We start from the raw sequence: 15347 nt of genomic DNA, 5'->3' as shown, positions 1-15347 counted from the left end.
AACGTCAACTCATTCCAGGACCTCATCAATTTACCACAGGCAAATAGGCAGTTCTTCCAGGCTGGCCTAACCAACATGAGTGATACGATCGTTGTGGTCCCGATAGACCTGGAGAGATTCACAAGACATCAGCGTATCATCATTCGAAGAACTAATGTCTTTGTCATCCGCCCAAGTGATGACGAATTATTACTCATGTTGCATACATTTTAAAGGTATCGCAAATTATCAGACAGCAATATGAGTACAGCTATTTTGAACCCCTAATCAAATATGGCAAGTGATTCCCCCAGCATACCACTTTCTCCTGCACAACGAAAACCCAATTTTTCTCATCAGATCAACCATGCAAACCAAGGGATAATCATTTGTATGCGAGGCCACGCAGATTAGCCATACTCCTGAGTTTATCCACCGTTTATCCACCGAGTTATCCATTGAGCAGGACGAAGTTTTTGTCAGATCTTGAAGCCACTTTTCAAACTGGGATATGGCGACCGTGACCGGTCAACATGGCGACCACGAACATAACATCAGTGATCGCAATAAGTGCGTTAATCATCTTATGGCATACCGTGCCAGAGATTTTCAACTCTTAGTGGAGAATAATTAAAGAAGTCCCGGTGAAACGAAATCCACCAGAGCAGACTTCAAGTCTCAGTGACAGTGCATCCCACTGGTGACCCGTAAGTCAACATCCAGAACACGTACACGTTAGAACGACCATCGGGCAGGCATCAAGGAAACCGTCAGTAAGTAACATACAAAAAAAACTTATATGAAAAATGTACTTATTATACGCAAACTACTAGAAAAACAAACTCCTATAAGATAGCTTAGTAGTCCAAATGAAAACCAATTTTGAGGGTCTTAAGGAAATTTATAATGACCCCCGAATTTCTCGTGTTATTCAATACGGACAATCTATCTTGTTGAAGATGTCTAACAAGACCAATATCGTTTCAAGTGATGCTCACAGCAGCGTCATCCCCGCCGCAGATACCGGAACGAGAGTCTCAGAGCTCTAGAAGTGATCCCCGGCAAAAACACAAAGGGAAAGGAGCTAAGACCCGATCAGCCGAAAAGTTTAGGACCAAGAAGAACGAAGAAACATACAACCAAAGAATGGAATCGAACCGCGCTTTTTTGGGACAGCTTCTCCTCCACAGTCGATGGAGTGGAAACCGCGTTAAAATCTTTGTCAGTCGGAGCATCGTTTTTCAAGCCACCATCTGAGATAACAATCGTTCAATCTGGAATCCGGCCACTTACCGAAGCAACAATCAACTTCATGGCAGACATGAAGGTGACAACACAGGAGGGTAATCCTGACCGAGTTGATGACCAAATCGTCCTAGATCATGTAACGCAGCTACAGGTGTACGCAAAGTGTGCACTTGCAAGGAGGCGTGGACCATTTGAGCGTGACCTTGTCAATACTATCGTCTCTCAATTGTCAGTAAGCCTAAAATCGACAGCAGCCTACCTTCAGAACATTGGGGTTTGCGAAGTAGCAGGGCAGCAGATATTCCCCACCCTGTCTACAAATCCCGCCGTGCAGAAACCTCCTCCAGGATGGACGGAGACGAAGATCAGGACTGATGAAGGAACACTATTCGTCAACATAGCAGGTATTGACCCCCGCCGAACGTCAACTCATTCCAGGACCTCATCAAATTTACCACAGGCAAATAGGCAGTTCTTCCAGGCTGGCCTAACCAACATGAGTGATACGATCGTTGTGGTCCCGATAGACCTGGAGAGATTCACAAGACATCAGCGTATCATCATTCGAAGAACTAATGTCTTTGTCATCCGCCCAAGTGATGACGAATATTACTCATGTTGCATACATTTTAAAGGTATCGCAAATTATCAGACAGCAATATGAGTACAGCTATTTTGAACCCCTAATCAAATATGGCAAGTGAGTTGCCCCCAGCATACCACTTTCTCCTGCACAACGAAACCCAATTTTTCTCATCAGATCAACCATGCAAACCAAGGGATAATCATTTTGTATGCGAGGCCACGCAGATTAGCCATACTCCTGAGTTTATCCACCGTTTATCCACCGAGTTTATCCATTGAGCAGGACGAAGTTTTTGTCAGATCTTGAAGCCACTTTTCAAAACTGGGATATGGCGACCGTGACCGGTCAACATGGCGACCACGACATAACATCAGTGATCGCAATAAGTGCGTTAATCATCTTATGGCATACCGTGCCAGAGATTTTCAACTCTTAGTGGAGAATAATTAAAGAAGTCCCGGTGAAACGAAATCCACCAGAGCAGACTTCAAGTCTCAGTGACAGTGCATCCCACTGGTGACCCGTAAGTCAACATCCAGAACACGTACACGTTAGAACGACCATCGGGCAGGCATCAAGGAAACCGTCAGTAAGTAACATACAAAAAAAACTTATATGAAAAATGTACTTATTATACGCAAACTACTAGAAAAACAAACTCCTATAAGATAGCTTAGTAGTCCAAATGAAAACCAATTTTGAGGGTCTTAAGGAAATTTATAATGACCCCCGAATTTCTCGTGTTATTCAATACGGACAATCTATCTTGTTGAAGATGTCTAACAAGACCAATATCGTTTCAAGTGATGCTCACAGCAGCGTCATCCCCGCCGCAGATACCGAACGAGAGTCTCAGAGCTCTAGAAGTGATCCCCGGCAAAAACACAAAGGGAAAGGAGCTAAGACCCGATCAGCCGAAAAGTTTAGGACCAAGAAGAACGAAGAAACATACAACCAAAGAATGGAATCCAACCGCGCTTTTTGGGACAGCTTCCCACAGTCGATGGAGTGGAAACCGCGTTAAAATCTTTGTCAGTCGGAGCATCGTTCTTCAAGCCACCATCTGAGATAACAATCGTTCAATCTGGAATCCGGCCACTTACCGAAGCAACAATCAACTTCATGGCAGACATGAGGTGAACACAGGAGGGTAATCCTGACCGAGTTGATGACCAAATCGTCCTAGATCATGTAACGCAGCTACAGGTGTACGCAAAGTGTGCACTTGCAAGGAGGCGTGGACCATTTGAGCGTGACCTTGTCAATACTATCGTCTCTCAATTGTCAGTAGCCTAAAATCGACAGCAGCCTACCTTCAGAACATTGGGGTTTGCGAAGTAGCAGGGCAGCAGATATTCCCCACCCTGTCTACAAATCCCGCCGTGCAGAAACCTCCTCCAGGATGGACGGAGACGAAGATCAGGACTGATGAAGGAACACTATTCGTCAACATAGCAGGTATTGACCCCCGCCGAACGTCAACTCATTCCAGGACCTCATCAATTTACCACAGGCAAATAGGCAGTTCTTCCAGGCTGGCCTAACCAACATGAGTGATACGATCGTTGTGGTCCCGATAGACCTGGAGAGATTCACAAGACATCAGCGTATCATCATTCGAAGAACTAATGTCTTTGTCATCCGCCCAAGTGATGACGAATATTACTCATGTTGCATACATTTTAAAGGTATCGCAAATTATCAGACAGCAATATGAGTACAGCTATTTTGAACCCCTAATCAAATATGGCAAGTGAGTTTGCCCCAGCATACCACTTTCTCCTGCACAACGAAACCCAATTTTTCTCATCAGATCAACCATGCAAACCAAGGGATAATCATTTTGTATGCGAGGCCACGCAGATTAGCCATACTCCTGAGTTTATCCACCGTTTATCCACCGAGTTTATCCATTGAGCAGGACGAAGTTTTTGTCAGATCTTGAAGCCACTTTTCAAAACTGGGATATGGCGACCGTGACCGGTCAACATGGCGACCACGACATAACATCAGTGATCGCAATAAGTGCGTTAATCATCTTATGGCATACCGTGCCAGAGATTTTCAACTCTTAGTGGAGAATAATTAAAGAAGTCCCGGTGAAACGAAATCCACCAGAGCAGACTTCAAGTCTCAGTGACAGTGCATCCCACTGGTGACCCGTAAGTCAACATCCAGAACACGTACACGTTAGAACGACCATCGGGCAGGCATCAAGGAAACCGTCAGTAAGTAACATACAAAAAAAACTTATATGAAAAATGTACTTATTATACGCAAACTACTAGAAAAACAAACTCCTATAAGATAGCTTAGTAGTCCAAATGAAAACCAATTTTGAGGGTCTTAAGGAAATTTATAATGACCCCCGAATTTCTCGTGTTATTCAATACGGACAATCTATCTTGTTGAAGATGTCTAACAAGACCAATATCGTTTCAAGTGATGCTCACAGCAGCGTCATCCCCGCCGCAGATACCGCAAAAACACAAAGGGAAGGAGCTAAGACCCGATCAGCCGAAAAGTTTAGGACCAAGAAGAACGAGAAACATACAACCAAAGAATGGAATCCAACCGCGCTTTTTGGGACAGCTTCCACAGTCGATGGAGTGGAAACCGCGTTAAAATCTTTGTCAGTCGGAGCATCGTTCTTCAAGCCACCATCTGAGATAACAATCGTTCAATCTGGAATCCGGCCACTTACCGAAGCAACAATCAACTTCATGGCAGACATGGAAGCACAATATCCAAAATGCCTGGCATTTGCTGATATGTATCTCGCAGAATTCCCTACACACCCGTTAGCGGGTCTCAGCATGGAATCCATTGTTGTTAGAATGCGAGATTGCTTAAATATCACGCTGGAACAACGCGAGCAGCTGGAGATGGTAACTTGACCTCGAGAAACTGGATGCTTGAACAATTGGATCTATCGGAGCTACCACGGTAATTCTTTGAACCATTCCGGAAAATACTTTCTAAGAGAGTCTCAGAGCTCTAGAAGTGATCCCCGGCAAAAACACAAAGGGAAAGGAGCTAAGACCCGATCAGCCGAAAAGTTTAGGACCAAGAAGAACGAAGAAACATACAACCAAAGAATGGAATCGAACCGCGCTTTTGGGACAGCTTCTCCTCCACAGTCGATGGAGTGGAAACCGCGTTAAAATCTTTGTCAGTCGGAGCATCGTTTTTCAAGCCACCATCTGAGATAACAATCGTTCAATCTGGAATCCGGCCACTTACCGAAGCAACAATCAACTTCATGGCAGACATGAAGGTGACAACACAGGAGGGTAATCCTGACCGAGTTGATGACCAAATCGTCCTAGATCATGTAACGCAGCTACAGGTGTACGCAAAGTGTGCACTTGCAAGGAGGCGTGGACCATTTGAGCGTGACCTTGTCAATACTATCGTCTCTCAATTGTCAGTAAGCCTAAAATCGACAGCAGCCTACCTTCAGAACATTGGGGTTTGCGAAGTAGCAGGGCAGCAGATATTCCCCACCCTGTCTACAAATCCCGCCGTGCAGAAACCTCCTCCAGGATGGACGGAGACGAAGATCAGGACTGATGAAGGAACACTATTCGTCAACATAGCAGGTATTGACCCCCCGAACGTCAACTCATTCCAGGACCTCATCAATTTACCACAGGCAAATAGGCAGTTCTTCCAGGCTGGCCTAACCAACATGAGTGATACGATCGTTGTGGTCCCGATAGAACTGGAGAGATTCACAAGACATCAGCGTATCATCATTCGAAGAACTAATGTCTTTGTCATCCGCCCAAGTGATGACGAATATTACTCATGTTGCATACATTTTAAAGGTATCGCAAATTATCAGACAGCAATATGAGTACAGCTATTTTGAACCCCTAATCAAATATGGCAAGTGATTTCCCCCAGCATACCACTTTCTCCTGCACAACGAAACCCAATTTTTCTCATCAGATCAACCATGCAAACCAAGGGATAATCATTTTGTATGCGAGGCCACGCAGATTAGCCATACTCCTGAGTTTATCCACCGTTTATCCACCGAGTTTATCCATTGAGCAGGACGAAGTTTTTGTCAGATCTTGAAGCCACTTTTCAAACTGGGATATGGCGACCGTGACCGGTCAACATGGCGACCACGACATAACATCAGTGATCGCAATAAGTGCGTTAATCATCTTATGGCATACCGTGCCAGAGATTTTCAACTCTTAGTGGAGAATAATTAAAGAAGTCCCGGTGAAACGAAATCCACCAGAGCAGACTTCAAGTCTCAGTGACAGTGCATCCCACTGGTGACCCGTAAGTCAACATCCAGAACACGTACACGTTAGAACGACCATCGGGCAGGCATCAAGGAAACCGTCAGTAAGTAACATACAAAAAAAACTTATATGAAAAATGTACTTATTATACGCAAACTACTAGAAAAACAAACTCCTATAAGATAGCTTAGTAGTCCAAATGAAAACCAATTTTGGGGGTCTTAAGGAAATTTATAATGACCCCCGAATTTCTCGTGTTATTCAATACGGACAATCTATCTTGTTGAAGATGTCTAACAAGACCAATATCGTTTCAAGTGATGCTCACAGCAGCGTCATCCCCGCCGCAGATACCGAACGAGAGTCTCAGAGCTCTAGAAGTGATCCCCGGCAAAAACACAAAGGGAAAGGAGCTAAGACCCGATCAGCCGAAAAGTTTAGGACCAAGAAGAACGAAGAAACATACAACCAAAGAATGGAATCCAACCGCGCTTTTTGGGACAGCTTCCACAGTCGATGGAGTGGAAACCGCGTTAAAATCTTTGTCAGTCGGAGCATCGTTCTTCAAGCCACCATCTGAGATAACAATCGTTCAATCTGGAATCCGGCCACTTACCGAAGCAACAATCAACTTCATGGCAGACATGAAGGTGACAACACAGGAGGGTAATCCTGACCGAGTTGATGACCAAATCGTCCTAGATCATGTAACGCAGCTACAGGTGTACGCAAAGTGTGCACTTGCAAGGAGGCGTGGACCATTTGAGCGTGACCTTGTCAATACTATCGTCTCTCAATTGTCAGTAAGCCTAAAATCGACAGCAGCCTACCTTCAGAACATTGGGGTTTGCGAAGTAGCAGGGCAGCAGATATTCCCCACCCTGTCTACAAATCCCGCCGTGCAGAAACCTCCTCCAGGATGGACGGAGACGAAGATCAGGACTGATGAAGGAACACTATTCGTCAACATTTACGTCAACTCATTCCAGGACCTCATCAATTTACCACAGGCAAATAGGCAGTTCTTCCAGGCTGGCCTAACCAACATGAGTGATACGATCGTTGTGGTCCCGATAGACCTGGAGAGATTCACAAGACATCAGCGTATCATCATTCGAAGAACTAATGTCTTTGTCATCCGCCCAAGTGATGACGAATATTACTCATGTTGCATACATTTTAAAGGTATCGCAAATTATCAGACAGCAATATGAGTACAGCTATTTTGAACCCCTAATCAAATATGGCAAGTGAGTTGCCCCAGCATACCACTTTCTCCTGCACAACGAAACCCAATTTTTCTCATCAGATCAACCATGCAAACCAAAAGATAATCATTTTGTATGCGAGGCCACGCAGATTAGCCATACTCCTGAGTTTATCCACCGTTTATCCACCGAGTTTATCCATTGAGCAGGACGAAGTTTTTGTCAGATCTTGAAGCCACTTTTCAAACTGGGATATGGCGACCGTGACCGGTCAACAGGGCGACCACGACATAACATCAGTGATCGCAATAAGTGCGTTAATCATCTTATGGCATACCGTGCCAGAGATTTTCAACTCTTAGTGGAGAATAATTAAAGAAGTCCCGGTGAAACGAAATCCACCAGAGCAGACTTCAAGTCTCAGTGACAGTGCATCCCACTGGTGACCCGTAAGTCAACATCCAGAACACGTACACGTTAGAACGACCATCGGGCAGGCATCAAGGAAACCGTCAGTAAGTAACATACAAAAAAAACTTATATGAAAAATGTACTTATTATACGCAAACTACTAGAAAAACAAACTCCTATAAGATAGCTTAGTAGTCCAAATGAAAACCAATTTTGAGGGTCTTAAGGAAATTTATAATGACCCCCGAATTTCTCGTGTTATTCAATACGGACAATCTATCTTGTTGAAGATGTCTAACAAGACCAATATCGTTCCAAGTGATGCTCACAGCAGCGTCATCCCCGCCGCAGATACCGAACGAGAGTCTCAGAGCTCTAGAAGTGATCCCCGGCAAAAACACAAAGGGAAAGGAGCTAAGACCCGATCAGCCGAAAAGTTTAGGACTAAGAAGAACGAAGAAACATACAACCAAAGAATGGAATCCAACCGCGCTTTTTGGGACAGCTTCTCATCCACAGTCGATGGAGTGGAAACCGCGTTAAAATCTTTGTCAGTCGGAGCATCGTTTTTCAAGCCACCATCTGAGATAACAATCGTTCAATCTGGAATCCGGCCACTTACCGAAGCAACAATCAACTTCATGGCAGACATGAAGGTGACAACACAGGAGGGTAATCCTGACCGAGTTGATGACCAAATCGTCCTAGATCATGTAACGCAGCTACAGGTGTACGCAAAGTGTGCACTTGCAAGGAGGCGTGGACCATTTGAGCGTGACCTTGTCAATACTATCGTCTCTCAATTGTCAGTAAGCCTAAAATCGACAGCAGCCTACCTTCAGAACATTGGGGTTTGCGAAGTAGCAGGGCAGCAGATATTCCCCACCCTGTCTACAAATCCCGCCGTGCAGAAACCTCCTCCAGGATGGACGGAGACGAAGATCAGGACTGATGAAGGAACACTATTCGTCAACATAGCAGGTATTGACCTTCCACCGAACGTCAACTCATTCCAGGACCTCATCAATTTACCACAGGCAAATAGGCAGTTCTTCCAGGCTGGCCTAACCAACATGAGTGATACGATCGTTGTGGTCCCGATAGACCTGGAGAGATTCACAAGACATCAGCGTATCATCATTCGAAGAACTAATGTCTTTGTCATCCGCCCAAGTGATGACGAATATTACTCATGTTGCATACATTTTAAAGGTATCGCAAATTATCAGACAGCAATATGAGTACAGCTATTTTGAACCCCTAATCAAATATGGCAAGTGAGTTGCCCCAGCATACCACTTTCTCCTGCACAACGAAACCCAATTTTTCTCATCAGATCAACCATGCAAACCAAGGGATAATCATTTTGTATGCAAGGCCACGCAGATTAGCCATACTCCTGAGTTTATCCACCGAGTTTATCCATTGAGCAGGACGAAGTTTTTGTCAGATCTTGAAGCCACTTTTCAAACTGGGATATGGCGACCGTGACCGGTCAACATGGCGACCACGACATAACATCAGTGATCGCAATAAGTGCGTTAATCATCTTATGGCATACCGTGCCAGAGATTTTCAACTCTTAGTGGAGAATAATTAAAGAAGTCCCGGTGAAACGAAATCCACCAGAGCAGACTTCAAGTCTCAGTGACAGTGCATCCCACTGGTGACCCGTAAGTCAACATCCAGAACACGTACACGTTAGAACGACCATCGGGCAGGCATCAAGGAAACCGTCAGTAAGTAACATACAAAAAAAACTTACATGAAAAATGTACTTATTATACGCAAACTACTAGAAAAACAAACTCCTATAAGATAGCTTAGTAGTCCAAATGAAAACCAATTTTGAGGGTCTTAAGGAAATTTATAATGACCCCCGAATTTCTCGTGTTATTCAATACGGACAATCTATCTTGTTGAAGATGTCTAACAAGACCAATATCGTTTCAAGTGATGCTCACAGCAGCGTCATCCCCGCCGCAGATACCGAACGAGAGTCTCAGAGCTCTAGAAGTGATCCCCGGCAAAAACACAAAGGGAAAGGAGCTAAGACCCGATCAGCCGAAAAGTTTAGGACCAAGAAGAACGAAGAAACATACAACCAAAGAATGGAATCGAACCGCGCTTTTTGGGACAGCTTCTCCTCCACAGTCGATGGAGTGGAAACCGCGTTAAAATCTTTGTCAGTCGGAGCATCGTTTTTCAAGCCACCATCTGAGATAACAATCGTTCAATCTGGAATCCGGCCACTTACCGAAGCAACAATCAACTTCATGGCAGACATGAAGGTGACAACACAGGAGGGTAATCCTGACCGAGTTGATGACCAAATCGTCCTAGATCATGTAACGCAGCTACAGGTGTACGCAAAGTGTGCACTTGCAAGGAGGCGTGGACCATTTGAGCGTGACCTTGTCAATACTATCGTCTCTCAATTGTCAGTAAGCCTAAAATCGACAGCAGCCTACCTTCAGAACATTGGGGTTTGCGAAGTAGCAGGGCAGCAGATATTCCCCACCCTGTCTACAAATCCCGCCGTGCAGAAACCTCCTCCAGGATGGACGGAGACAAAGATCAGGACTGATGAAGGAACACTATTCGTCAACATTTACGTCAACTCATTCCAGGACCTCATCAATTTACCACAGGCAAATAGGCAGTTCTTCCAGGCTGGCCTAACCAACATGAGTGATACGATCGTTGTGGTCCCGATAGACCTGGAGAGATTCACAAGACATCAGCGTATCATCATTCGAAGAACTAATGTCTTTGTCATCCGCCCAAGTGATGACGAATATTACTCATGTTGCATACATTTTAAAGGTATCGCAAATTATCAGACAGCAATATGAGTACAGCTATTTTGAACCCCTAATCAAATATGGCAAGTGAGTTGCCCCAGCATACCACTTTCTCCTGCACAACGAAACCCAATTTTTCTCATCAGATCAACCATGCAAACCAAGGGATAATCATTTTGTATGCGAGGCCACGCAGATTAGCCATACTCCTGAGTTTATCCACCGTTTATCCACCGAGTTTATCCATTGAGCAGGACGAAGTTTTTGTCAGATCTTGAAGCCACTTTTCAAACTGGGATATGGCGACCGTGACCGGTCAACATGGCGACCACGACATAACATCAGTGATCGCAATAAGTGCGTTAATCATCTTATGGCATACCGTGCCAGAGATTTTCAACTCTTAGTGGAGAATAATTAAAGAAGTCCCGGTGAAACGAAATCCACCAGAGCAGACTTCAAGTCTCAGTGACAGTGCATCCCACTGGTGACCCGTAAGTCAACATCCAGAACACGTACACGTTAGAACGACCATCGGGCAGGCATCAAGGAAACCGTCAGTAAGTAACATACAAAAAAAACTTATATGAAAAATGTACTTATTATACGCAAACTACTAGAAAAACAAACTCCTATAAGATAGCTTAGTAGTCCAAATGAAAACCAATTTTGAGGGTCTTAAGGAAATTTATAATGACCCCCGAATTTCTCGTGTTATTCAATACGGACAATCTATCTTGTTGAAGATGTCTAACAAGACCAATATCGTTTCAAGTGATGCTCACAGCAGCGTCATCCCCGCCGCAGATACCGAACGAGAGTCTCAGAGCTCTAGAAGTGATCCCCGGCAAAAAAACAAAGGGAAAGGAGCTAAGACCCGATCAGCCGAAAAGTTTAGGACCAAGAAGAACGAAGAAACATACAACCAAAGAATGGAATCCAACCGCGCTTTTTGGGACAGCTTCCACAGTCGATGGAGTGGAAACCGCGTTAAAATCTTTGTCAGTCGGAGCATCGTTCTTCAAGCCACCATCTGAGATAACAATCGTTCAATCTGGAATCCGGCCACTTACCGAAGCAACAATCAACTTCATGGCAGACATGAAGGTGACAACACAGGAGGGTAATCCTGACCGAGTTGATGACCAAATCGTCCTAGATCATGTAACGCAGCTACAGGTGTACGCAAAGTGTGCACTTGCAAGGAGGCGTGGACCATTTGAGCGTGACCTTGTCAATACTATCGTCTCTCAATTGTCAGTAAGCCTAAAATCGACAGCAGCCTACCTTCAGAACATTGGGGTTTGCGAAGTAGCAGGGCAGCAGATATTCCCCACCCTGTCTACAAATCCCGCCGTGCAGAAACCTCCTCCAGGATGGACGGAGACGAAGATCAGGACTGATGAAGGAACACTATTCGTCAACATAGCAGGTATTGACCTTCCACCGAACGTCAACTCATTCCAGGACCTCATCAATTTACCACAGGCAAATAGGCAGTTCTTCCAGGCTGGCCTAACCAACATGAGTGATACGATCGTTGTGGTCCCGATAGACCTGGAGAGATTCACAAGACATCAGCGTATCATCATTCGAAGAACTAATGTCTTTGTCATCCGCCCAAGTGATGACGAATATTACTCATGTTGCATACATTTTAAAGGTATCGCAAATTATCAGACAGCAATATGAGTACAGCTATTTTGAACCCCTAATCAAATATGGCAAGTGAGTTGCCCCAGCATACCACTTTCTCCTGCACAACGAAACCCAATTTTTCTCATCAGATCAACCATGCAAACCAAGGGATAATCATTTTGTATGCGAGGCCACGCAGATTAGCCATACTCCTGAGTTTATCCACCGTTTATCCACCGAGTTTATCCATTGAGCAGGACGAAGTTTTTGTCAGATCTTGAAGCCACTTTTCAAACTGGGATATGGCGACCGTGACCGGTCAACATGGCGACCACGACATAACATCAGTGATCGCAATAAGTGCGTTAATCATCTTATGGCATACCGTGCCAGAGATTTTCAACTCTTAGTGGAGAATAATTAAAGAAGTCCCGGTGAAACGAAATCCACCAGAGCAGACTTCAAGTCTCAGTGACAGTGCATCCCACTGGTGACCCGTAAGTCAACATCCAGAACACGTACACGTTAGAACGACCATCGGGCAGGCATCAAGGAAACCGTCAGTAAGTAACATACAAAAAAAAACTTATATGAAAAATGTACTTATTATACGCAAACTACTAGAAAAACAAACTCCTATAAGATAGCTTAGTAGTCCAAATGAAAACCAATTTTGAGGGTCTTAAGGAAATTTATAATGACCCCCGAATTTCTCGTGTTATTCAATACGGACAATCTATCTTGTTGAAGATGTCTAACAAGACCAATATCGTTTCAAGTGATGCTCACAGCAGCGTCATCCCCGCCGCAGATACCGAACGAGAGCCTCAGAGCTCTAGAAGTGATCCCCGGCAAAAACACAAAGGGAAAGGAGCTAAGACCCGATCAGCCGAAAAGTTTAGGACCAAGAAGAACGAAGAAACATACAACCAAAGAATGGAATCCAACCGCGCTTTTTGGGACAGCTTCCACAGTCGATGGAGTGGAAACCGCGTTAAAATCTTTGTCAGTCGGAGCATCGTTCTTCAAGCCACCATCTGAGATAACAATCGTTCAATCTGGAATCCGGCCACTTACCGAAGCAACAATCAACTTCATGGCAGACATGAAGCACAATATCCAAAATGCCTGGCATTTGCTGATATGTATCTCGCAGAATTCCCTACACACCCGTTAGCTGGTCTCAGCATGGAATCCATTGTTTGTAGAATGCGAGATTGCTTAAATATCACGCTGGAACAACGCGAGCAGCTGGAGATGGTAAACTTGACCTCGAGAAACTGGATGCTTGGAACAATTGGATCTATCGGAGCTACCACGGTAATTCTTTGAACCATTGCCGGAAAATACTTTCTTTATTTTCTCGTGTAAGAATTCATTCTTGTTCTATCGCTCAAACGAAACGGAATAAAAATCAATTACTGGATTTGTAAGATGGTTGAGAACCACTGACATAAAACAGAATCATAAATTAACGCCTCAAAATATGCTTCGCATCCAATATGCATAATGCAGCCCACAGACGCTCAGACGGTTTGACCAACATTGACTCCGCCCCCAAGTTGGTCAAACCGACTTATGTTGATACAACCGTTTGACCAACTGTCAAGGTTGGTTGCAGCAACACGATATTTCTTTGCATTTTTTAGATTTGCCGAGAGTCTAGTGAATATGTGATTATTATTTTTTCGAATGCTGTGGCTGTGAGGGAGAATCTTTTCGTGATTTTCTGGCAATAATCGCAGTAAGGAAGAGAAGAATATTCAACATTTAAGTACCGGAAGAAATAAATATTTAAGGTGATTATAGAATGAAGCCAAACTCAAATTTTCAAGAGCACAAGACTTGAGAACCAAACAGCGCTCCGCGTTGAAAATTTATCCCATTGGTCACCATCAGGAAGCAAGTAATTTCATTGATTTTCAACGCGAACTGTTGTCAGATTCTCCAGTCTTGTTATAATCACCTAAAGAGGAATTCCAGTTATAATTCGTACGAAGTATTCCAGCAAAACTCAGAAATCATGACGGGTCTCTCTCGGGAAATATTCTGAGCAGTCATTGATATGGGAATGGCCGAGGGATTTTTTTTCAAACAATCTATCCTGAATCTTTTAGTCGTTTCCTCTATTTATTCTGCTTTGAAGCACTTCCTGGGATTTTTTCACGAATTTTATCAATAATTTTTTTAGACCTCTAAAGGAATCCTTGGAAAAATTCCTCCTAAAGGTATGCCTGAAGAATGTTCCCCGGAGAAATTTCTGGTTGAATCTGTGGATAAGATTCAACCAGAAATTTCTCCGGGGAACATTCTTCAGGCATACCTTTAGGAGGAATTTTTCCAAGGATTCCTTGAGAGGTTTCTCTACAAATTATTGTGAATTTCAACCACTGATTCCGTCAAAGATCAGTCCAAAAAAATCCCAAGGAATTTCTTCAGGGCTAACTCCAAGGCTGCCTCCTTGAATTCGTCCAGATCGTTATAACAATTTTTTCAAAGATTTCTTCAGAAGTTTCTCTAGAAGTTAGTTCCAAGGATTCCATCACGCGTTACCCAGGAATCGCATCACGGATTCTATCAGGTACTTCTCAAGGGATCTCTCAAAAAATCATCACCAGAAATTCTCCCAACGATTTCACCAGGACTTTTTTAAGGGCTTGCTCCTAGGACTCCTCCTCAAATTCCTCAAGGAGTTACATCAGAAAATCCCCCAGGAATTTCTTCAGCGATTCTTTCTAGCAATTTTTCAACAGATTTCTCCAAGGATATAAACAAATATTTCCCAAGGGATTTCTCCAGTGGTTCATCCAATGCTTTTTTGAAGAATTCCACCAAAATATCCTCCAAGGATTAATTTCAGAATTCCTCCAGCAAAACTTCAAGCATTTCTATACAGATACTACCCACAATTTATCCAAGGATTCATCAAGTTCCTCCAAGAATTCCATCAGAAAGCCTTCAAAGATTTCAAGAGAAATACTGCAAAAAAATTCATCAAAACTTGATCAGCAGGAATTCTTTTAGAGATTCTACTTGAAATTATTTGAGAAGAATTATGCTTCGGTATTCCTCTAGAGAGAATCTTCAATAAATTCTTTTATAAACTCCATCAGTGTTTCCTCCAAAGATTCTTCCTTGTATCTCTGAAGGGACCCTACGAGGCATTCGTCCTGGGATTTCTGCAGGAATTACTTCAATAAGCTAATAT

The 15347-nt window shown here is 43.7% G+C and overlaps 1 protein-coding gene across 2 annotated transcripts; it reads left to right on the top strand.

The window, feature by feature from the left end:
• Window positions 1-6372: 6372 nt before the first annotated feature.
• LOC110678500 lies at window positions 6373-13504 on the top strand. Of its 2 annotated transcripts, none has more exons than XM_021851461.1 (2): window positions 6373-7046; window positions 8672-13504. In XM_021851461.1, exons 1-2 carry the CDS (start codon window positions 6399-6401, stop codon window positions 8936-8938), a joined length of 915 nt encoding a protein of 304 aa, XP_021707153.1. In that variant the 5' UTR covers window positions 6373-6398; the 3' UTR covers window positions 8939-13504. The 2 variants fall into 2 exon arrangements, with proteins under 2 accessions (XP_021707153.1, XP_021707152.1); XM_021851460.1 differs by lacking the exon at window positions 6373-7046 and having other exon boundaries at window positions 7881-8713; window positions 10328-13504.
• Window positions 13505-15347: the final 1843 nt, after the last annotated feature.

The sequence above is a fragment of the Aedes aegypti genome, chromosome 3 (assembly GCF_002204515.2).
Source record: "Aedes aegypti strain LVP_AGWG chromosome 3, AaegL5.0 Primary Assembly, whole genome shotgun sequence".
NCBI classification, from domain to species: Eukaryota; Metazoa; Arthropoda; class Insecta; order Diptera; family Culicidae; genus Aedes; species Aedes aegypti.
This window is presented reverse-complemented; position numbering and strand designations above follow the sequence as displayed.

Excerpts from the sequence above, each read along its gene's own strand:
- LOC110678500 (XM_021851460.1), top strand. The coding sequence starts at position 7,898 with ATGAAAACCAATTTTGAGGGTCTTAAGGAAATTTATAATGACCCCCGA. Across the intron at positions 8,714-10,327 it reads CGAACGTCAACTCATTCCAG|GACCTCATCAATTTACCACA; the intron begins GACCTCATCAAT and ends AACTCATTCCAG.